Here is a 22,761-nt window from a genome sequence, read left to right as displayed (position 1 = left end):
AGGCCCTGCTAAGGCACATGGAAATAAAGATGATGTGACTGGTGGTAACCAACATGACTTTGCCAAGGCTAAGTCATGCCTGACAAACTTGGTGGCCTTTTATAAAGGAGGTAATGCACTGTGGATAAAAGTGGATAAAAGAAGAGCAACTGATGTCATCTATCTGGACTTCTGCAAAGCATTTGGCATTGTCCCACATGACGTCCTGGTCACCAAATTGGTGAAAAATGGATTTGATGGATGGACCACTTGCTGGATAAGGAATTGGCTGGACAGTCACACTCCGAGTTGTGGTCAGCGGCTCAGTGCCCAAGTGAAGTCACAAGTGGCATTCCTCAGGAATCGGTACTGAGACCAGTGTTACTGAACATTTTTGTAGGCACCACGAACAGTGGAATCAAGTGCACCCTCAGCAAGCTGGTAGATGACACCAAGCTGAGTGGTGCAGTTGGCATACTAGAGGGAAGGGATGCCATCCCAGAGGGACCTGGACAGGCTTGAGAGGTGGGCCCATGACAACCTCATGAAGTTCAACAAGGCCAAGAGCAAGTTCCTGCATGTGGGTCAGGGAAATCTCAAGCATAGATACAGGTTGGGTGGAAAATGGCTTGAGAGCAGCCCTGAGCAAAAGGGGAGTATTGACTCTCGAGAGATTCAACATGAGCCAGCATTGTGCACCTGCAGCCCAGAAGGCCAACTGTATCCTGGGTTGCATCACAAGAAGTGTGATCAAGGGAGGTGATTCTGCCCACCTACTCTGCTCTCGTGAGACCCTACCTAGAGTACTCCATCCAGTTCTGGTGCCCCCAATACATGAATGACACGAAGCTGTTGGAGCAGGTCCAGAGGAAGGCCACAAAGATTTTCAGGGGGCTGGAGCACCTCCCCCATGAGGATAGATTGAGAGAGCTGAGGCTCTTCAGTTTGGAGAAGGCTCTGGGAAGAGCATTATAGCAGGCTTTCAGTAACTGTCAGTGGCCTAAAGGAAAGCTGGGGAGGAACTTTGTATAAGGGCAAACAGACAAGAGAAGGGGAAATGGCTTCAAACTGTGAGAGGGTAGATTTAGACTAGATATCAGGAAGAAAATCTTTACTAGAAGGGTGGTGAGACACAAGAACGCATTGCCCATGGTGGTTATGAATTCCCCCTCCCTGAAAGCGTTCATGGCCAGGCTGGATGGGGCTTTGAGAACCCCAGTCTAGAGGGAGGTATCCCTGCTTATAGGAGTTGGAACTAGATGATCTTAAAGATCCCTTCCAAACCAAACCATTCTATGATTCTATGATTTCCTGAGGCACATCTTAACATCAGTGCAGCAACAACAGTGCAATTTAACAATAAGAGGAACACTGCTAATGCTTTTGGCTCTTTTTTTTTTTTTTTCCCCTTCAAGATTTCAACAACCCTTCACTCCCTCACTTCCAGAGTCACTTTTCCCAGCCAAATTTAACAGTCCATCATTTCTTTTTCCACATGTATATTCTCATTGAGGACTAATTTCTAATGGATTCCCTGTTCTACATCACTGGTTTTATTTAAGTTGATCAGAATTATCAAAAAATTAGAAATACGCATACTTCTTAATTCAGATATTTTTCATTTTATTTCAGTCTCTGGTCAGGAAGCCTCCTGCAACAACTAGAAGCAAGACATAAAAACCCTTAAGGCTCCACATACTCTGTGTGACTGGAGTACCAGAATGGCAGAATGCCAGAAAAGAACACTTTCATGAGAGGTGCTCATTTCCACAACCAAGCACGCCCAAGCATGCTACTGACCAATTTCATCATGGTATCAGTGGCACAGAGAACATAATTCATTGCATTGCTTCTGTCATAGACGTATTGCCTTCACATTTCACATGTTATGAGGAGTTTAAAATTGAAGGATAATATTTATTTTAAAAATAGCATAAACAAAAATAAATGCAGGAAAGAGATAATAAAAGTTTTAAAGTAAGAAAGCATAGCAGAGACCAGAAGGCTGCATAACACCATTAACAGGCAAACTTACATAACTGTTGTTTTGCCAGCTCCATTAGGTCCCAAGAGTGCTGTTATTTGGCCTTTATGGAAGGTGAGGCTGAGGTCTTTAACAGCAGCCTTATGGCTATCCATGTGTTCTTTGGTGAGAGACAGCAACACAACACCAATGGTGGCTCCTTCTGTGCAAGTGCCTTTCCAGCCTGGAGGGGCTAAATCTGTAAAGGGAAGAGCAGAAGACCAAGAGGATCTTCAAATCTCAACACATATACAAAAGGGAATAACAACTAAAACCTTGTTGCCATTTACCAAAAACCTGAAAGATGTTCAGATGCTCTAAACTCACATAAGCTTAACTGAAATGAGAGACCCTGTACCAGCTAATATTTGCTAACATTTTGGCCAATTTGCAGTTTTAAGAAGCAGCCTAGCAGAATTACACCAGGCCGAGTGAATGCCCACAAACTTGTCATAACAAAGCTGTATTATATTTTACTTCTGGTAGAAAAAAAATTCATTACTTTATGTTCATAAGTATATGAAATTTCTGTGTTAATTCTTTCATATGTCAATCAGTTTCAGGCATATAACATTAACATAGCATTAACAGACATGGCTAATTAATCCTATTAATTTTCTCACTCAGTAATGCAAAGCAGCTCTCTCTGAGCAGCACTGTATCCACTTCTGGGCTCTTCAGCTCGAGAAAGAACTTCTAGAGAGTCCAGTGGAGAGCCACGAGGATGATGAGGGGCCTGAAGCATCTCTGTTATGAGGAAAGGCTGAGAGATCTGAGTCTATTCAGCCTGAATAGAAGATTGAGAGGGGATCTTATCAGTGCTAATAAGTACCTAATGTGTGAAAGTCAAGATGATGGAGGTAGGTTCTTTTCAGTGGTGCCCAGTGACAGAACAAGAGCCAATGGGCAGAAACTGGAAGACAGGAAGTTTGAAATGAACATGTGTAAAAACTTCCTTACTGTGAGAGTGACATTGCCCTGGAACAATCTACCCTGAGAAGTTGTGAAGTCTCCTTCTCTGGAGATATTCAAGAACCCCCTGGACAGTTTCCTATGTAACTTAACTGAGGGGAAGCTGCTTAGCAAGGAGGTTGGACTGGATGATCTCCAGGGGTCCCTTCCAACCTCTGTAAGTCAGTGATACTGTGAAATGATTCGATTAATTTAAATATAATTCAAGTAGATACTCGGCACTGTTCTAACCATGACATAACCAGGTTCAGCAAATTGTACTGACTACATGACCCAAGTTGGCTTCATATACTAGAAGAAAAGTTTGGCACAAGTGTCTCTAATTTCCGAACATAACCAGTCAGTCACAAGCCCCATACACATGTTATTAACATGTAATATTTTACTGACAAACTGCAAATGAGGAATCTGACAGTAATATTTTTCTTTTAAACAAAGCTAAGTGTGACATTAGTCTAAAGAAACTGGACTTGTTCTGGAAGAGAATTATGGGAATAAAGATTTATGCATGACATATGTATATATATCTGTGTGATATTCATATCTATAAACTGAGTTTACGATTTCAATAATTGATTTGAATAGACTGTGAATGAAGAGCTTTTTTCTCCTTCCACAATCATTCATAACTCCACACAGAACTTTTGCCAGAAACAAGAGGCTACCTTCTAGCAAGGTATTACTGTGACATTACCGAGGTTTTTCTATTCCACTCAGCTTCTCCATCTTCTTGGTCAGGAAACTACATCTGTCAAGTATAGGTGTATACATATACATCATCACCCTTTTTACTGCATTCTAAATTTGCAAGCACATTCTGGAACTCAACAGGTTAGTTAGGTGAAGATTCAGCCTCAGACAATGCATCTTGGGCAAGCTTCAGAGGAATAGTTCCCTACTATTTGCAAACATTGTAATGATCACCCTAGGATGTATCCTGAAAGAAGAAATTCGAGGTGCATACCCAACAACCAGTCCTCTGTCAGCTTATCTCTTAAAATCAGATCCACACTCTGGCACTTTCCACTGCCCCTGAACTGGCTCTTAACTGTGCTCTGTGGAACAAATGTCGGAATCAAAGGTGGGAAGCTTGTCTTCCATTTTGCTATTGAAATCTAGTTACCCAGGAACGCACTTATCCCCTTATCAGTATAATAAAGCTTATTTCTCATGAAATGGAGCACATTTATTTGCATGCATGGCAGCATTAGAATTTACATACGGGCAGTTTAGGTTACAGGCATGCATCATGTATAAGAGTGTGGAAGTGAGACTAACAGATTGACAAAGCTGTATGCAATAACCTGGGTGGCTTGAGTCAAAGATCAGCTCTATACTAGTAACTTCACAAGTTACTAGTTTTTCCTCTTTACACAGAGGGTGGAGAAAATCCAACAGTAAACACTGAAAGTCTTCATTTTAAGTTTCAAAGACTATCATATCTCAATAAAATGGAATTGTTCCAAATTGCAGCTGTTCTGGCACAATTCAGAGTGGTTCATCCAGAAATACTTGAAAGAATCTCAAGACTTTCTGAAATTTACACTGTTTTAAGAAAGATCAGAACATAAAACTGTTGAATAATTCGGCTTTTTCATGTATACTACAATAAACTGGATCTTTTCCAAGCTACTGCAACTTCTGAAACAAAAATGACAATTCATCATGTTGTTCTAATAGGGAATATAGGAGGGGGAAGGTGACTTACTCCTTCAGTCATAGTAAATGAAACGTGAAAAAGTCAAAGAGATCTAAATTTTAAGTAACCCAATATAAAGTAGAAGAACAGAGAAAACATTTGAAGGCAAATAAAAATATAATTACAAAAGTATCTTCTTAAAAAGAAAGGTAAGAAACAGAGACAGAAAAAGGAGTGGTAATAGAAGAGGAAAATCAGAAAGGGAAAAAAGTGAAAGTTATGTTCTTTCCATAAGGAGGGAGGAGTAGAAGTGGAAGAAAATTCTGCTGCAGGAAAAAAAATTAATAAAGCAAAAGACTCTTCAGATTCAGTAACAGTATAAAAAGGTATAAAGAACCTCAAGTTGTCCTAACAAAACAAAAAGGCAATACAGAGACAAGATGAATCTTAGAGATACTTATTTTACATATTCTTGAAGAGTTTTCATAAGCATTTGTATTTAATGGTTTTAATTGAACCATTCCAGTATTATATGTTATAGCAAAATTAACAGTATATATTGTTCATAGCATATAGTATGTAATGGAAAAGAGAAAGGTATAAGTTCTAAAAGTGTAAGGTATAGAACCAAGCAATATAAATGCACATTGATCAAAATCAATAAACAATTCAGGAGAGTATTTACTAAAATTCTGTCATGACTACAAACCTTTCTCTTTGAAGTTTTCACTGAAGAAAAACATGTTAGAATTCAGATAATGTTTTCTCATCCTCTGTAAACCACATAGGTTCTTCCAATAGGAAACAGTAAAAGGAAAGTACCAACAGTTCCTTAGTCCATTTTTTCCTACATGAAATAGTAAAAAAGAAAGAGCTGCAAAATTCTTCGTTTGTTTTGTTTTTGCATTTGTATATGGGCTAGTAATATCCTATCATTAAAAAGCTACCATTAAAAATGCTATAGCATTTAAGTAACTCTTAGATGAATTTAACAAATCTCAACAAAGTGGGAAAAAAGTCACTTGGGCCATAATACCCAATTCTGCTATAAAATTATGACATCTCAGAAATTCTGCACATTACACCATCTCCAAACCAGATGTAAGGTGAGTGAGAATTAGGAGATTTGCAATATGTAGACACAATCAGTTGATCTTATATTTTAGAAAGAATGGAAAGTACAACAAACCGCCTGCTATTGTAAACAGTTTTATGATAATCCCCTGCACCAATCATTATCTTTTCATCATTACATGCATAATTTAAGCAAATTAGACAAGATAAAAGACATTTATTTACTCTAACAGAGCAGGCAAAAGCATGGCCTTTCACACAAATCAAACTTTGACATTAGCTGGTCCTTCCAAGTTTAGCTTAACAATCCGGTAACACACTCTCTGGAGTTGCATTTCATTGATACTGAATTGAAAAGCAGGTATCGATTTAAGTTAAAATTTGTAACATTTGAGTGTACGTTCCACACACATCTGTCTACCAAGACCAATGTTTCCATTTCACCTAACAAATACAGAGTATCTAGGAGAAAATCTGACACATATCACATATCAGAGGAAAGAAACTTTAAACATTCAGCAAGGCATTACAGAGCTGGAACATCTCTGCTAAGAAGAAATGCTAAGAGAACTGTGGTTGTGCAGACTAGAGAAGAAAAGCTGTGGACGTTCCATGGCTTTCAAAGTCAGTTTGGATAGGACCCTGAGCAATCTGATACAGTAGGTGGCAACTCTGTCTCCACAGCAGGGAGGTTTAAACTAGATGGTCTTTAAGGTCCCTTCCAACTCAAACAATTCTATGATTCTACAAATCATCAGGTTGTTATTAGGAAGAATTTTTTCTCAGAAAGAGTGGTGAGAACAGGTTGCCCAAGGAAGTAGAGGAGTCACCATCCCTGGAGGTATTTAAGAAACAAGTAGACTTAGTGGTTAGGGACATGTTTTAGTGGGCAGTATTGGTGGTAGCTGGACGGTTAGAAGAGGTCATCTTAAAGGTCTTTTCCAACCTTAATAATTCTATGATCCTATATTTGTCATAAACAAGGCTGATTACACAGTTGTTACTGTGTTACTGTGTAACAGTTGTACTTGTGTAACAGTAGTTACACAATCTAGTCTTTTTTTTTTTTTTTTTTTTTTTTTTTCTTCCCAGTACTATTCAATACTTACTGAGAAAAAAAGTCTTTCTTACCAGTTCCTAAGTGCAATTGGGCTGTTTTGGCTCATAAAAGTCTTACTTGGAAAAAATACATGGTTTTGTTTTAGTTGTGTACAATGAAGATAGCCATCTCCATCAATTCAATTCAGCAATTGCACCTATAGATGCTACAAAAATATCAAAAGAATTCTTACCTACAATAATATTGCTGAAATACCAGCCACCTACAGAATACAAAATGGAGTCGAAGAACATTATCCAGCAGGTACATCCAAAGGTCATGTATCCTCCTTTCACCATTGGCTGGTACATGTTATTCCACTGAATTCCTGGTAGTTGTAGTAACAGCAATAATTTTTAAAGGTCAAAGATAAATAATTACAGAATTAAAGATCACAAACATCAAAAACATACACTTCTGGGTATTTAAGCACTGACAGAATAAAAAGTATGTAATAACAGTAATCACAATGAATAGAAATAAATTGCTATGCCTCTCAAGCCTCTGTTTAGAACAGCAGGTGACACCGCTACTGAGAAAATGCAGAGAAGTTTCAGTAGAAAGGCTATTTATGGAGCTTTAGATGGCCCTTAATTTAGCAAAAGAATAAGAATTATGATTGACAAAATCAGGTGCTGACTTCTTCAAAAAAATTTTTTGGACTTCAAAAAAAGTTTTTTAGCATATATTGCTGATATTACAGGTAATGGGTTACACAAAGATTTTACAATATTAAATCTGAAAACTGTAAAGAGAGGCAAGCATTTGGGTGCACTGAGTGTATTTAGAATTAAACTGAAACTACAAGGTTGCTGAATAATTGCTTCATAAAAGTGCTCAATTGCAAAGACATGAAAAGAAAAAAGTGGAAAACTTCAGCACCACAGAAAGCCATCATATTTGTAAAAGGAAAAATAAAATAGAAGTAAACAAATAGTAGCATTGTATTTTTCCTTTTAAAAAAAGGGGGGGGGGGTGGGGAGGGGAATGCTACTTTTGTTTGCAGTACAAAGGATCATGATCCTGGTTCTGCAATCTTTTTCTCCTGTTCTAAAGAGGAGCACTTTGGCTTTCTTTACAGCATATTTTGCCCTTTCTTCGGTAAAGAAGAATCATTTTGATGGAAGTGTCCAGTGGAGATCTTCAGTATTTTCTGCAAGAAACTTCCACTCATCTACCTCTGTATAATTATGACATTTCCCCAATACTTAGTGGTTTGAAATATGTATTGCTATTAGTATCAATCCACCTCACTAATGACAAAATGAAGAGATTATATTTTTTTCTATACTTAAATACATAAGTATTGTAGATATTTCTCAAGGTCCCAAATACTTCTCCAATTTCAGCATCAACAGGGAGCAGCACTTGGCTTAGGGATAGAAAGGTTCACTTGTGCTTAGCAAGTTTCCAAAGTACTTTTTCTTCCTGGCACTTAAAGATAATGCAGTGTGCTCATGCATTTCTGCACCTTCACAGTAGTTTTAAGGGAAAATTTCACTACCTGTCTCCAAGCTCATACAGTCTGGCTGAGTACAAATAAGGTTACAAAGGAGAAAAGTACAGAATATTTTACTAACCAAAGGCCATTTTCTTCTACTTTCTGGTGCATAGAGGTTAAACATTTATGTTAGCTTCATACTGATAGTGAACAACTTAGATTGTGCTAGCCCTGTACCATAATGTTTTCATCAGTCTCTACCATGTTATGCACAAGTGCATGTGTGAACCCCCACACATCTACCTCAAAAAAATCTCTAAAAAAAAATCTCTAAAAAAAGTCCTAACTGGAGAACACTGGAGAACTGAAGTGTTAGGAAATGTTACTGAATCTGTGAGGATTTTCAATCATTTGCATTGCAGTTCTAAGAGTAGTTCTAAGCCCACTTTCATTTACTGATAGGAAGTGGCAGAAGCTTAATTTGATTTTCAAGAGGTGCTAAAAAGGCTTTTCTCTTCCACTATAAAATACCCTGTTTACTTGCGATTAAAGGTCTTTTTTCAGAAAAAAAATAAACATTTCCAACTCTAATTTTTTTGAAAGAATAATATATATATATATATATAATATATATATATATATATTTTTTTACTAGATGGCTTACCTATTTCTTGGCCCTCAAAGAATGTAATGAAAAATACTCCTTGTCCAAAGGCCGTTGTAGAGAGAAGACACTGCAATACCAGAGGAGAAATAGGATATGAGCATCAAATGATTCATTTACAACTGCTATGAAACTCGTGAAAGTAAAAGCAAGTAGAAAATAAATAGGTCTCTGTTTCAAATAAATGAGTGGCCATTATTCCTTTTACATTTTAACACTACTCTCCCACATACCTCAGTCATATCTGCACCACCTTAAAGAGCTCCAATTACCTAATTATCAATAATGAAAAGTAGTACTTAATTTATTGCAAGTTTTAGACCACCATAAATCCACCACATACTGAAAATATGTAACGTGTAGCACTATAGCAGCCTGTAAAGCAATATACTTTCTGCAGTAAGAGCAGTGGTTTATGTATTTTTGTAAGATCAGAATTCAGCAAGAGACAGAGGTAGCAGGAACATGTGCACAGGATACCTGCTGAGATAGCATTCTTCTGAGGGAAATAATTTCCAAGAAGCAACATAAATTAAATATGCAGTATGAAAAAAGTAAAAAATGAAAAATTACCAAGTTCAGTGACGCAATATAAAATGAAAGTAAGATTGATCATCAATGTAAAAATACTGACAACCTTGAGAAGTCTGATGGGAGAATTCAAAGCATTAAAAAATTAGTAAGCATTGTTCAAAGATAAAGTTCTATAGTTTGAAAGTGAGATTAAGGTTCATTTTATCTCCTGTTTTGAAACAGAGCAATTAAATAAGGTTTCTGTAATATTTAATACAAAGGCACTCATCCTGCCAGCCATCTGAATAAATAATGATGGCATAGGCTGCTACTTAGAAAAAGAAACCATCAGTGCCATGGATTTCATGTTAATTCCCATTAACTGAGTCCCTGCCTCTTATATTCTCAAGTTTCTACCATCCCACTTGATGGCCTTTTCCCTCTCTTTAAATTCCATCCCATTTTTCACATGCTGTAGCATGATTTCACATGCTGCTGCAATTGCAGCACATCCGAGTTATTTTGCAACAGCAGTGATTTTTTCTGTGCAAGATATCTGATGTCTACTTTTCTCTCCCTATGGGAGAGAAAATGACAAAATAACAAGAAACTGTGCCTTTTTATGCTTCAATACTGCAGTCTTGCATCTGCACCTACTGTTATGCAAAGAATTTATATATTTTATCTGACCAATTGAAACAGAAAGTACCAAGCAGAAAAACATTTTCCATTTTTAAAATACTGTGAAGTGTTCCATCATCTTAATGAAATTTTGTGTGTCTATCTTTTAAAGGAACAAAGCCATAAAGTGTGAAATACAATTTCCATTTTATGTTGATGATATTTGATGTCCAACTTGGGATATGGTACATTAAGACAGTACAAAGGCATAAAACAGCTTATAGCATACAAAAAAAAAAAAAAAAAAAAAAAAAAAAAAAGGAAAAAAAAGAAAAGAAAAAAACAAAAACAAGAAAGGACATACATATGAAGCAATGGCAAGGAAACATATCTACAACAGTATTAACAAGAAAACTATTTGATAAATTCCTGATCTAATCCCCAGCTATTCTCAATAGAAAAATCACTTTCCTGCAAAAACGCTGATCATGATTCAACAGCAAGAGGGCTGGATTTTTACATTCATCTTTTAAAAGCAACATTTATATATAGAATATAGTTCTTCTATTAACACTGAAATCCCTGCTATGATCTGTTGTAGATAAAGATGTATAGTACATCTACTCATCTACTGTTGATCTACATTAAGCAACTCAAGTCTATGCAAATGGTTTACACTAAGAGTGCTCACAGAACAAATATTAAATGCCTCAACACTTAAGATGAACTATTATATCTCACAGTAGGTAATTGCATTAATTATTCACCTAATTACTTCTGCTTCTAGAGTTAACGCAGTTGCAAACCACTGTGTTTTTCACCAAAAAGAAAACAGACCACCTTAATTCCAAATCTCCAAAAAAAAATGTGTCTAAAAAATTCGGCACATTTATCAAATTTGGCATAAACAGGAGATGGCCGCAAGAAGAAACACGGCCATGACAACACTTTGCTCAAGTTTTTCTAGGCCAAAAACTACATTAATTGGACATATTTTTCAAGATAACATACATTGCTCATATAAAGCCATTGTAGAACTAAACAATAATAATAGTAGAAATATTTTGAAGACAAAGTATTTAGAGTTCTTTCTTCATACTTCTGCATATTTACAAAATTTCCCTGAAAATTTATTTCTTTATTCCTTCCTACAATCAAAAGATTTGCTCAACTGGATGTCAAGAAAAGAGTGACTTATTTCAAGTGAAACAAAAAAAGCAAACAAAATTGTGGGATAAAATAAACATATTACAATCTAAAGTTTTGGAATTAAGGTAATCCAAATATGGCTGAACGAGAAAAGAAATAGACAAGGAAAAGAAATATTTACCATCATAATCTGTTTGGTAAAACTCAACTGGTTCTGCAAGACCAACAAAACTATGTAGGGTAAAAAACTGATCATATACACAAGGCTGGCACTCAGAGCTGCGGTATTGGCACTGCTAAAAAAAACTCCCAGAAAATAACTTAACATAATAACTGTCACTCCAAAATCCAGGAGAAAAAGGAAGATGAGGAAACCATTGCTATAAGCAAAGATACCACTCGCTTTTAAAATGATGGCCAGTGCACAGCTGCTTATTGTTAGCACAATTATGTTCTCCAGAAACCAAGCAAGGAAGTGAATGGCTGAATGAACTCCCATTGTCTTCATATACTGAAAGACAATACAGCAGAGGAATCTGAAGTTAGAATAACACATTCATTCTGGTTTTTAAGCAAAACAAATCACCACCAAGATACTACCAGCTCAAAGGGTGTCATCTTCTCTTAATATCACTTGTCTCCTTTCTCTCTGTTATCTCCTTCTGCTGCTCTCTCATGGATTCAACACTGATTTTTTGCTTATTACGTAGGAGCACAAAGAATCCCAGGCACAACACACTTTTTGCATGGGTTTGCAAGTCTAGATGTTAGATTACTGGGCTCTCCAGTGAGAAATTTGCCTATATGTACTCTAAGAAGTACAAATACAGTGCTGTAGGTATGACCACTTTTTTTTTCCCCTGTATGTTGTTGAACTAAAAGTAAAGCACAGGTACTTTTGAAAACCTCTATGTACACAAATAATTTAGCCAGCTATTAAATCTCATCCCTCTGTTTCTAGAAAACACTTTTAAAAACAAGATAATACTATTTCAAAAGCATTTTTATAAGATGATCAAAATGAACTTCACAAAGTTGAGATAATACTCTAAAGCATTCTAAAATCCATCTTGCAAATCAGAGATTAGAGAAATTAAATAATTTCCCAAACTGAAAGAAGACAATTGAGAAAAATAAAGATCAGTACAATTCTTAAAAAAAATCTCTACATAAAATTTACCCTAAAATCTTCAGTCTGTCAATATCCTTATTACCTGCTGAGACTAGTTCATGATCTGTGCAAATAGTTCTATCTCACTTTTCATCCTTCTTTATATTTCTGACATACATAGAACAGAGCAAGTTTTTAATTTAATACACGCAGGTTTATCATATTAGGCCAAATATGGCTAAACATGAAAAAGAATCCAAAATACAAACCATTCTAATCACAAGACCTCACTTCAAGATTCCATCTTCAAATTTTATAGATCTTTTGTTTGTTGTGTTTTATCCCACGGAAAATATTCGCAAACTAAGGGGGCTGATGCTCAAACTCAAAGCAGCAGCTAGAACCTGAAGTTTCTACTCACAATAAAAACAAGGAAAAACCAGAACAGATAGATTTATGAGTACACAAAGGAACCTAAATAATGTTTTGTATCTCAGTATACTTTACTTTTTTTTTTCAGAATCTTAACTCTCCCTTACCTCTTCAAGATGAATTTCTCTTTCATAAACCTGCTTGCGAACCATACTAGCAACAGAAACCATCCATGTTAACATCATCATAAGTGGGAAAAAAAAACCTATGTTGTTCAAAAATCTATGAAAGAATATATATGCAGAATTGTTAGCCCCCAGACATAAAAGATTTTGTAGCAGAGTATTACTGCAACTATTCTCACATTATGCATAAAATAAGATCTGACATGAGCAATTAGAAATATTCTTCTTCAGTTTAATTCATTTATATTTCATGCAACAAGCTAAACATGTATTAGTATAAATTTATATTTGCATGTGTCAACAACAGAACTAACAATCTTTCTTTAGATGATGAGGCTCCACTCATAATCAAACAGAACTCAAATATGTGCATTAAGCAACAACATGAGACAGTCAATTTCTACTCCACTGAAAAATGTCTCATCACCAACTGTAATTTCTAATACTCAGGATGTTATGATGATTTTACAAAGAACAATCCTCCAATTTTTCTTTTGCCTGTACTAACTCTGCACTATATTTCATTACACTCATATTGTGAGCCAATTCTAAGTTTGCAGACAGGGCAACTGATAATGGAATGTGTGCTCCCCTGAAGAGTATAAGTTGATCACACATTGAAACAGTTTCAGTACAGCAGACTATTATGAAGTGTAGATGCAAATATCTTGGAAAGGATCATTTGGCATTATGTGTTGTGATCCCACCTCTTAACATTTGCAATACTGGTACTGGACATACTGATTCAGTTCTGCTTTAGGATAAGTATTTAATCATTACAAAGATCTACTAGCTCTCTAAGCTCTCTAGTGATAGCCCAATTACATAATTGAGTTAAGAAGTACAAAGTTTACTTACAGATCACTGGTATGACAAGGATAAGGCATGGCTTGCACTTGAATTGCTGGCCCCGAGATATCTAACCCAGTCTGTGCTGAAATTATAGCCCTTTCAATCATGTCTTGCAGGGGAATAAAGATATGATTGTACTTAAACCCATCGGATGGCAGCTTCTGGGGGTGAGATTTCCATGCTGGGTTTTTAATCAAGTCTGTTCTCATGCTGTAGAGAACGCTGGTTCTAATTGTATATGAAATGTGCTGTGTAAGGAGATCGCTGGAATCTGGTGTCTTGTTTCTGGTTGTATTGAAGATGATACCTGACAAGAAGAAAAAGCACTTCATACTCAAGCCTTAATGGCGTATTACTTACATAGCTAACCCCTGGTCTTTTAACATCTCCCAGTCCCTACTCAAGAATTGTGGGTTTCATACAGTCCTGCATTTTTTCACATCCATATTTATTTGTGCAATAAATGGGTTTGAAACAACAGTTTTATATAAGAAAATTACTGTAATTTGCTTTTTTGAACTATAGTCTATTCTCTTTATATCCATGTAAAACCCAAGCTTGAAGACTACATACTATTTCATTCCATAAAAGAAAGCTGCTACAAAATTTGTCCAAAGGTTAACCATCCTTGTAAGTGGGAGACAAGGAAAACAGCACCAAATCATTTTGATTTTTTAATATCTGAGTCAGTTACTTCATTTCTGCTTTTGCAAAGAAGAATTTGCATGTTTATCTTCTCCAGCACAGTAAAAAGCATGGAGAAAAGTTTTATCTGTAGCTGGAATGGTTAAGTACTTGGCTTTTTTAATTTTTTTTTCTGGATGACAGATATTTTAGGTTTTCCTGATGAGTGTGAAAAGTTGACTTTCTTTCTTTAGGAAAAGAGAGACAACTCACTGATCCCTTGACTCTCAGAAATAAAAATTGTATTTTACTCCACTGGAAATATTTTTTTTTTCAAACTCATTTACCCATTTAAGCAATCATTTAATTTTCTAAAACATCTGATAATCCTAATTAGAAAGAAAGCAAGGTAAATTCAACATCGGTTTCTCATCTTACTACAGAAAGTAACATATGCCTATAACTGAGAGTAGTTGGGCAATGGACACATTAGGTCTCCTAAGAAGCCATCTTGTTCTCTTAAAGAATGTACGAGGCCATGATTCCACAAAAACATGAGGCTTATGTCAGCTTACTTTTCTATATGAACCTCCCTAATGTAAGTGAAAGCAAAATGTACCTACAACGTGACAGTTTCATTTTCTGTGAGCTAAGATGTCTATTTCTTTCTTTGAAGGGCCAGACAGTTTCATTCCCTAAGAAGACTTCTTGAGAAATTCTATTTCTCCTATGGTATGGCCTCTTGACTTTTTTACTGATCTGAGGTTTCATTTCCACATGCTGCAAATATGAGTATTGTGTGAGTGACTGAGCAAGCATAGGATTCCAGACTGAAGAGTTATTTTAAGTTTTGGTATAGTACAGTTTTTGCATTTCGTTCTCTGAAACTACCTTGACATGACTCATTTTATACTTAATGGAATCTAAAGAGGCAATAAATGAACCAAACAACAGGGGAAAAAATATGGCACAGCATATACTGACTTAAAAGGAGACAGTACCTTTCCCTCTCACCTAGAAAAGTTACATGCAACTTTAAGACCATTTATGCAAACAGAGAATCTGTGTGTAATAAGAAAAAAATTGCTTGCCATTTAAACTCCGTACAATTAATTCTTGGTCATGAAGGCACGATGCAGAAAAAGCATAGAGAAAGCATGTAAAGCCAAGATGGAAAAGAAATAACATCAATTACTTAACAATTAATTTGCCCAGAATAAACATTTATTTTTCTTAGGTGCTGGTTCAAGAACTAGATGCGTAACAGACAACAATTAAATTCTAACTTTTTTGTCAATATGCATTTCAAATATGATACTTACTAGCCAAAAAATTATTGTGCTGCATGAGTTCGTGAGCTTTCTCCTCCAACTTATCAACAGATTCAAAAGACTGGAAACGATCCAGTAATACACAAGAAGAGATATTTACTATGAGTTGTGACAACAGGTCGATTTGTCTGCTTGCTGAGCTGTTAAGTGTCTTGCCCATCATAATTTCTAAGAAGAGGAAATAAATTAGACTGTATAAGCTTTAAATAATTGAACAGAACAAAATGTAAGTTCTCACTTTCACACAGGAGTAAATACCTTTTACTTTTAAAGCTTAAGAATATTAGTGTGAACATGTGAAAGTATAGCTCATGTTGCATCAGTTCTTACAAATCCTCAACTACATTTCCTTCAAATTTCAGAATAATATACAACAAGTTCCAGAAAAAATAAGCCCTACATCTCAGAGAACCTTACAACATTTCCTTATCCTTCTATTAGCTATTTCCACAAATACAAGAGGGTTACTGTACTTGAGAGAACCATCTCCTTATTCTAGGAATGTATAAGCTAGTTCTTATCTCCTTGACACTGGAAGTATTTCAAGTAACTTGTCGGTAGAAGCATTTTGATTCAAGCACTACATCTTAAAAAAATAATCTGGATAAAACTAAAACCTCTCCGTTTTCACTTTGATCATGTTTACAGAATTAATAACTGCATTCTATGAGAGCTGAGCCTCTGAAAGAGTTCAGATCTCCATCTACTTTTAGAGAATGGTGCTATACCTTTAAGTTTTGGAGAATAACCAAATGGATAGCATTAGCTAGAAATAAATCTAAATTTATCAATATTTCATGGAAACAATTGAATTTCTAAGGTAATAAAAAGTAAGTTATAAAGCATCCAATGAGATTTCTTCTTAAATTTTTCAAGACTCTCTTGAACAAATGAGCTTTGAAAAAGGATGGGTGATGACCTCATTTGGTAACAGTGGTGACACAAAATCCTGGAGTGTAGGTGTTACTCAGCAGCAGCATAGGAAATAATACAGCAGGAAGGCAAGTAAGTGGAAAGATATGTGCAGCAGTCTGAAGAAGATATATGATTACCAGTGTGAAGGACAAAGATCAACAAAGCAGAACCACAAGAATCAGAAGTCTATAAATCAGAAGATGAGCAAGCAACGATAGAGTAAGTTCACAGGTTGAGAGAAATAGCATCAAACATCTTAATACTATCCTCCAGGAGGGCAAAAAATGAAATACCAGTTTTTATTTATTTTGTGGAATTAAAATAGAGAATTTGAAATATTAATCCCGAGTAATAGGGTTAACCTATCACTTATTTTTATAAGTGTGCATACATATATAACTATATACATATATAAGCAGCTGATCCTTAAAAGATCTTAATTTGAAAAAAAAATATTTAACTGTTAAAAAAATCTCAGTAATTACACTATTGAATATTTTATCATAAAAAAATAATGACTTTATTACTTCCTTGGAGTATGGCATAGTTAAATGTTTCTCAAATTGCATTTCACAGTCTTCAGGAACTTCTGTACTCTAGCATAGAAACAGAATGGCCTAATGGCCTTAATTTGAAAGCTTGTACTAACTGCATGCACTAAAAAGCACAGCAAGTAGAATCCATAACTAAATCCAGAAAGTAAGTGATTCGGACACAGTATCCTCCTTCAACCAAGGAGCTCAAACTTCTATATGCCATCTCTCAGGAATATTTGCTTATCCACTGCATTGTTGGCTAGTTTGGATCAAGAACAGTTTACCCATCATGGTGAAAATAGACCACTACATAATTAAAATAAAAAAGGAAGTAAAATAGCTTTAACTACTAGAAAGTTACCCTGCCATAGGCGAGGCTGCCTGCCATACACCAGATCAGGCTGTCCAGGTCCCCATCCAACCTGGACTTGAGCGCCTCAACTTTGCTGGGCAGCCTGTGCTAGTTCCTCAGTACTCTAAATAAAGATTTTCTTCCTACTGCCTAATCTAAATCTCCCCTCTTTTAGTTTAAAACCATTCCCCATTTTCCTATCACTATCAGAAAATATGAAAAGTCGATCTCCTTCCTGATTAAAAGTTCCTTTTAAGTACTTAAAAGCCATAATGTGGTCTCCCTGCAGCCTTCTCTTCCCCAGGCTGAACAAGCTCATCTTCCTCAGCCTGTCTTCACAGGAGGTGCTCTAGCCCTCTGATCATCTTCTTAGCTCTCCAAAAGGCCAACGCCAAAAGCTCTGCATCCTTCTTGTGCTGGAGTCCCCAGGCCTCAACACAGTACTCCAGATGAGACCTCACAAGGGCAGAGTAAGACACATGAATAGGAACAGATACAATTCACAGGAAAGCTTTAGAATTAAGATTTAGACTTAAGTTTTTTCTTTAACCTTTCTCAATTATAAATCTAGTAACTATGAATAAAAAACTCAGCAAAGCCATTTATACTCATACCTTCATGCTTTATTATATAGAACTCATCCCTCATCTCCCACTTAATTCATGCAATGTGCTGCCAAGTAATTGGAAGAAAATATAACTCTTTTCTATAAAGCTATAAGGCAAAAGTGCTATTTAAATGAAAGGTAGCAAGAAAAACTGGAATATAGCAGTAATTTTTGAATCAGCACAGGATTCAGTGATGACTTTAGAGCTATTTGTTTGCTTCCAGCTCTCTACGCATACATGGGGACTGCTTAATGACAATGAGGGCAGTAGAGGAAAAAGTCAAGCAGGAAAGTTGCCTGCAGTTTTGTTTGTTTTTATGTTTGCTGCTACATCCCAGGTCACATGTAGCCAAAACAGAAATTCCTTTGCCACTGTACTTTTGGAGAAAAAAAACAAAGAAGACTGAAAGACAATGGGAAGACTCAGGGAGCAAGAATATAAAAAGAATTTCCTGCACAGTTGCTTCCTTGTGCCTCTTCAGAGGTTTATAAGGGTTGCTCCCAGCAAAGACCTCATAGGCTCTAGCAGGATCAAGCTTATATAAAATTGGTTACACCCAGAAGAGGATTGCAAATTGCTGGATTGGAAAGCAAGCATAGAGAGATAGACCTGCAGTGCCGACAGAAGGCTAGTTTACAAAGTGAATATGAGTTTAACAGGAAAAACACAAACTTGATTGTCTGCACTTCAATATTTACTTCATTCCAGAAAAGTAAAAACTGGCACAATACCCTGTAAAGCAGTTTTAGAAATTTGTAACTTTGCAAGGAGTCTCCTAGCAAAATCATTTAGAAGAAAAAAAAAAGAATTCTGCATCAATTCACTCAGCATTCCATGAAAATTTCCAACTGAAGTTGCAGGGTGAATGAAATGTTTCTAATCCCATTACTTATATATTTATAGCATAATAATGAAGTAAAAACATACAAGTACAAACAGCTTGGATTTGAGCATAATTAGAAGGCATCTCATTGTAAACATACCTGTAAAAAGAAACATCAAAGTATAAATGCAGAAGAGTGCTCTGACACTTTGGATCAAGATCAGTTTAACGTAAAAATAAAACCTGTATGATGTATCACCTATATCGATTTTTCACTTTTTATGATAAATTTAGCAATTGTATTGCATCAAAAAGAAAAATCCTGGCTTCATAAACTATTCTACTTCAATGATTTCCTGTATTTTCAATCCAAGACTATTAAGCATTTATTACAGTCAAATGTCCCTGACTGTTAAAAAGCTACAGCTTGAGAAATCTCTGCAAAGACTTCTGTGAAGTGTCTGCAACAGTGAAGATGTACCTTATGACTCAAAAGATCTTGATATCTTCTTAATGAGATAGTTAGCCCACAATCTGTCATACAGTTCCCTATGTTAGGTCTGTACAAACCAAATACATCTGTACATTGAGAGTTATATTTCCAGGAGCTCCTGTAGTTTAAGAGCTTTGTCTTCCCTGCTTCTAACTTTCCAGTTCTGTATTTCTGTTCCTGTATTTTAATTTTATTGTGGTCCAGTTTCACCATGATGGGCAAACTGTTTCTGATCCAGACTAGCCAACTATGCAGTGATAACACAAATATTCCTGAGACGGCAGACAGAATTTTGAACTCCTCAGCCTGAGAAGGATACTGTGCCCAAATCTTTTACTTTTGGATTTTGGATTATGGACACTACTTGCTATGTTTTTAGTGCATGCAGCTAGTACTAGCTTTCAAATTAAGGCCATCAACTGCAATTAAATCTCAAACCCTATTTATGCAAAAGAAAACCCAAGAACTTCAGCTCATGTCAACCACAAATAGCACCAACTCAGAGCAATAGTACAATTAAAGACTGAGAACACATTTCAGTATTTACAAGCTCTCATGAGTGGTGGTGGATTTTACCCATCTCCTGCCTAGAGACAGGTACAAAAATCAAATAAAAGTTGCACTTCAGGTACTCAATTTTTTAGTTTTATTTTTTAACATACAGATTTAATTATTTAACTGTGAACAGTAGGGCAGACTTAGTGATTTGGACCCCTCACCCTCCTTTGACTTTTTCTCCAACAATATGGGCTATCCAGCCCCTTCAGGAAAGCATTTAAGAGTTCTTCACTCTCCATCCCTCCACAATGACTTAAACAGATTACTGTCTAGCTTGTAATTACCCTAATGTTAATTGACAAACTACACACGTCTGTCCTCCTTACTACTATCCTATCTTGAGAAGCATCAAGCCCCCTTGGTGCATGATGTCACACTGTTATTTCATTCTCTGTCACTTCTCTCTCTTCAGTCCTCATGATTATAAGCTATTCTTAAATGACATTAGACTCTTCCTTGGCACGAACTGTTCCTTCTAATGCTGCCAGTAACAATTTCCATTAGAATGCACTGACTTACTGATAGCAGAACACATCCGTTACTTTTTTCAATTATCAGATTGTTTAAAAATAAGTCTAGCTGCCAGGAGCTCAGGGCTAAAAGGGTGCAGCTATGGCTGACAGGGACCCCTTGGTGGTCTAACCACAAACCTGCTGATCTGAGCACCAGTCTCCACTTGCAGGGTGTTATCTTTGCTTGGTCACCATCTCTATGGTCCTGCTTGGCCATCCCAGGGCTGTGTCTGACCCTGATTACTCTGGCAACCAGAGCCAGGCATTGCTGCTCCATGATATTAACCCTATCTCATGCTTTTCTGGGGCTCAGGAAGATGACATGGAATTCTCTCTCTACTAATAGGAGTTACAGACAGCATTTCCTTGTATTGATTAAACACATACCATACCACATCTGATCTACTTCCATTAAAAGCATATAGATTTTCTTCAAAATCACTGAAAAAATTTACTGCTAAATAATTGAACTGTAGCTACTGAGATTACATATTCCCTCCCTCCTTATAAATAAAGCTACTATGTTTGTAAGTGTTCCATGACAGTTTGCCACTTCTAATTCATTACCAGATTTTTTCAGTTTTCAATATTATGCAATGGACAAATTTAACACAGAAACTAAGGCATTTAGAAATATATGACTAACAATAGATTTCAAGCCTGCTATTTTAATTTAATCTAAGCAATCAGAATATTGAAATCCAACTAAATGTAGTTTTAGTATTAAATTAAAAACATAATAAGGGTAATCAATGCATGCTATTTTAAACATACCATAAACTTGCATTTTTTTGAAGAGTTTTTCCAGGTCTATATCCAGGTTACTTTCCACAAAGTGCTTTACAAAATTGTTTTGCAGTGTTTCCTAAAATAAAAAGTTGTAGATAACGTCATGTTTATATTCACTAAAGAAATACAAAATACTCCTCTTACAGAGATTTCCTGAGTAACAGCGGAGAACTCAGCTTCTCCATATTTTCAGTCTTACCCCCTTCAGAGGTTAACCTCTACCCATTTAAAATAAACTACAGCCCACATACTCCCCATTGCTATACTTCACCATCCTATTTTACTCCTAATATTTTAACCTATTCCACCCTAATATTTTTACAGAACTACCGGGACAGAAACTTATTTTCTTTTCCTGCAAGATTTCTGGAGCACTGAACTATTAGCACTGGCAATAGTGAAATAAACATCTTTAAAAACTGGCAGCTGGGAATTCCTTTTATATTGCTTTCAATTCTTTATCTCATTTGCCAAGTTCTAAGGGGAAAAATTGTATTAGCACTACAAGGGCTTCCTGGGATTTGCAAGTCTCATGCCTGTTTACTAGTAACATTGCTTACTTGAACTTAATAACAGTTCAGTCAATATAAAAGCCATGACAGTATTTTGCTTACAGAACAAGCACAGAATACTCTGACTTGGGAGGAACCCACACAGATCACTGAGTTCAACTCCTAGCGCCAAACTGTACACTCAAAATCCAAACCCTATGCCTGAGAGCATTGTCCAAACACTCCTTGAACTCTGGCACTTGGGGCTGCATCCACTGCCCTGGGCAGCCTGTTCCATGCTCACCATCCTCTGGTGCAGATCCTTTCCCTCACCCCCACCTGCTTCCCCTCCTCTGCTCTGGGCTGAGCAAACCAACAGACGTCAGCTGTTCTTCATGTATCTCGACCTCTTACTCCTTCTCCATTTAAATATCTCCTCAACTGCTCTCTTATAGTTTATGTTCTTTTTGCACTGTGGTGACCCAGAGCTGGAGGAGAGGCCGCACAGTGCAGAGCACAACAGTACCTTCCCTCTCCTGCCTGGCAGGGCCTTATACACCCCAGAGTATGGCTGATACTTCCTTAACACTTATAATAGCTTAACAGCTTCTCACATAATAGCCTACCATGTAAACCATGACAAAACTACATTTTACTGGTATATTTAAAAAAAAAAAAAACAAAACAAAGATGTAGAATGGGCAAAAACCCAGTAACAAGCTCTGAAGTTTGTCAGTATCATACTGCGGGCTCACAAACTGAAGCTAACATGTCTCTTTTTCAATTCTGCAGCAGCAAGACAGATGGGTAACTTTACACATACAGAAATTCACCTAGATCAGTTCATTAGAACATAGAAAACCATACCACGTTTCACCAACCTGCAGCCGTGAGACCATGAGGACATTTCCACGGTTTTTAAAAACTTCAGACATCCTTAGCCATGTTTGTGAATAAGTCTTCAAGTTTTCCACAAAACCAAAAGTGAAATTAGCCTAGGAAAAAGACAATGTGAAGACAAATGAAAAAGACCAA

At 36.3% G+C, this 22,761-nt stretch overlaps 1 protein-coding gene across 1 annotated transcript in view; it reads right to left on the bottom strand.

Moving 5' to 3' along the window:
• The window catches only part of ABCA13 (ATP binding cassette subfamily A member 13), a 168,900-nt gene that overhangs the window by 92,183 nt on the left and 53,956 nt on the right, over nucleotides 1–22,761 (bottom strand). The window contains exons 27-36 of the mRNA XM_052704176.1: nucleotides 22,608–22,721; nucleotides 21,221–21,311; nucleotides 15,641–15,817; nucleotides 13,701–14,001; nucleotides 12,825–12,939; nucleotides 11,356–11,685; nucleotides 8,892–8,961; nucleotides 6,980–7,114; nucleotides 5,323–5,460; nucleotides 2,015–2,201 (exon numbers count right to left, since the gene is read on the bottom strand). Coding sequence (XP_052560136.1) covers nucleotides 2,015–2,201; nucleotides 5,323–5,460; nucleotides 6,980–7,114; nucleotides 8,892–8,961; nucleotides 11,356–11,685; nucleotides 12,825–12,939; nucleotides 13,701–14,001; nucleotides 15,641–15,817; nucleotides 21,221–21,311; nucleotides 22,608–22,721 — 1,658 coding nt within the window. The remainder of the gene's footprint in view (nucleotides 1–2,014; nucleotides 2,202–5,322; nucleotides 5,461–6,979; nucleotides 7,115–8,891; nucleotides 8,962–11,355; nucleotides 11,686–12,824; nucleotides 12,940–13,700; nucleotides 14,002–15,640; nucleotides 15,818–21,220; nucleotides 21,312–22,607; nucleotides 22,722–22,761) is intronic.

The sequence above is a fragment of the Tympanuchus pallidicinctus genome, unplaced genomic scaffold (assembly GCF_026119805.1).
Source record: "Tympanuchus pallidicinctus isolate F22 unplaced genomic scaffold, pur_lepc_1.0 scaffold5, whole genome shotgun sequence".
Taxonomy (NCBI): domain Eukaryota; kingdom Metazoa; phylum Chordata; class Aves; order Galliformes; family Phasianidae; genus Tympanuchus; species Tympanuchus pallidicinctus.
Note: the sequence above shows the minus strand (reverse complement) of the source record. Positions and strands in the feature narration are given on the sequence as shown.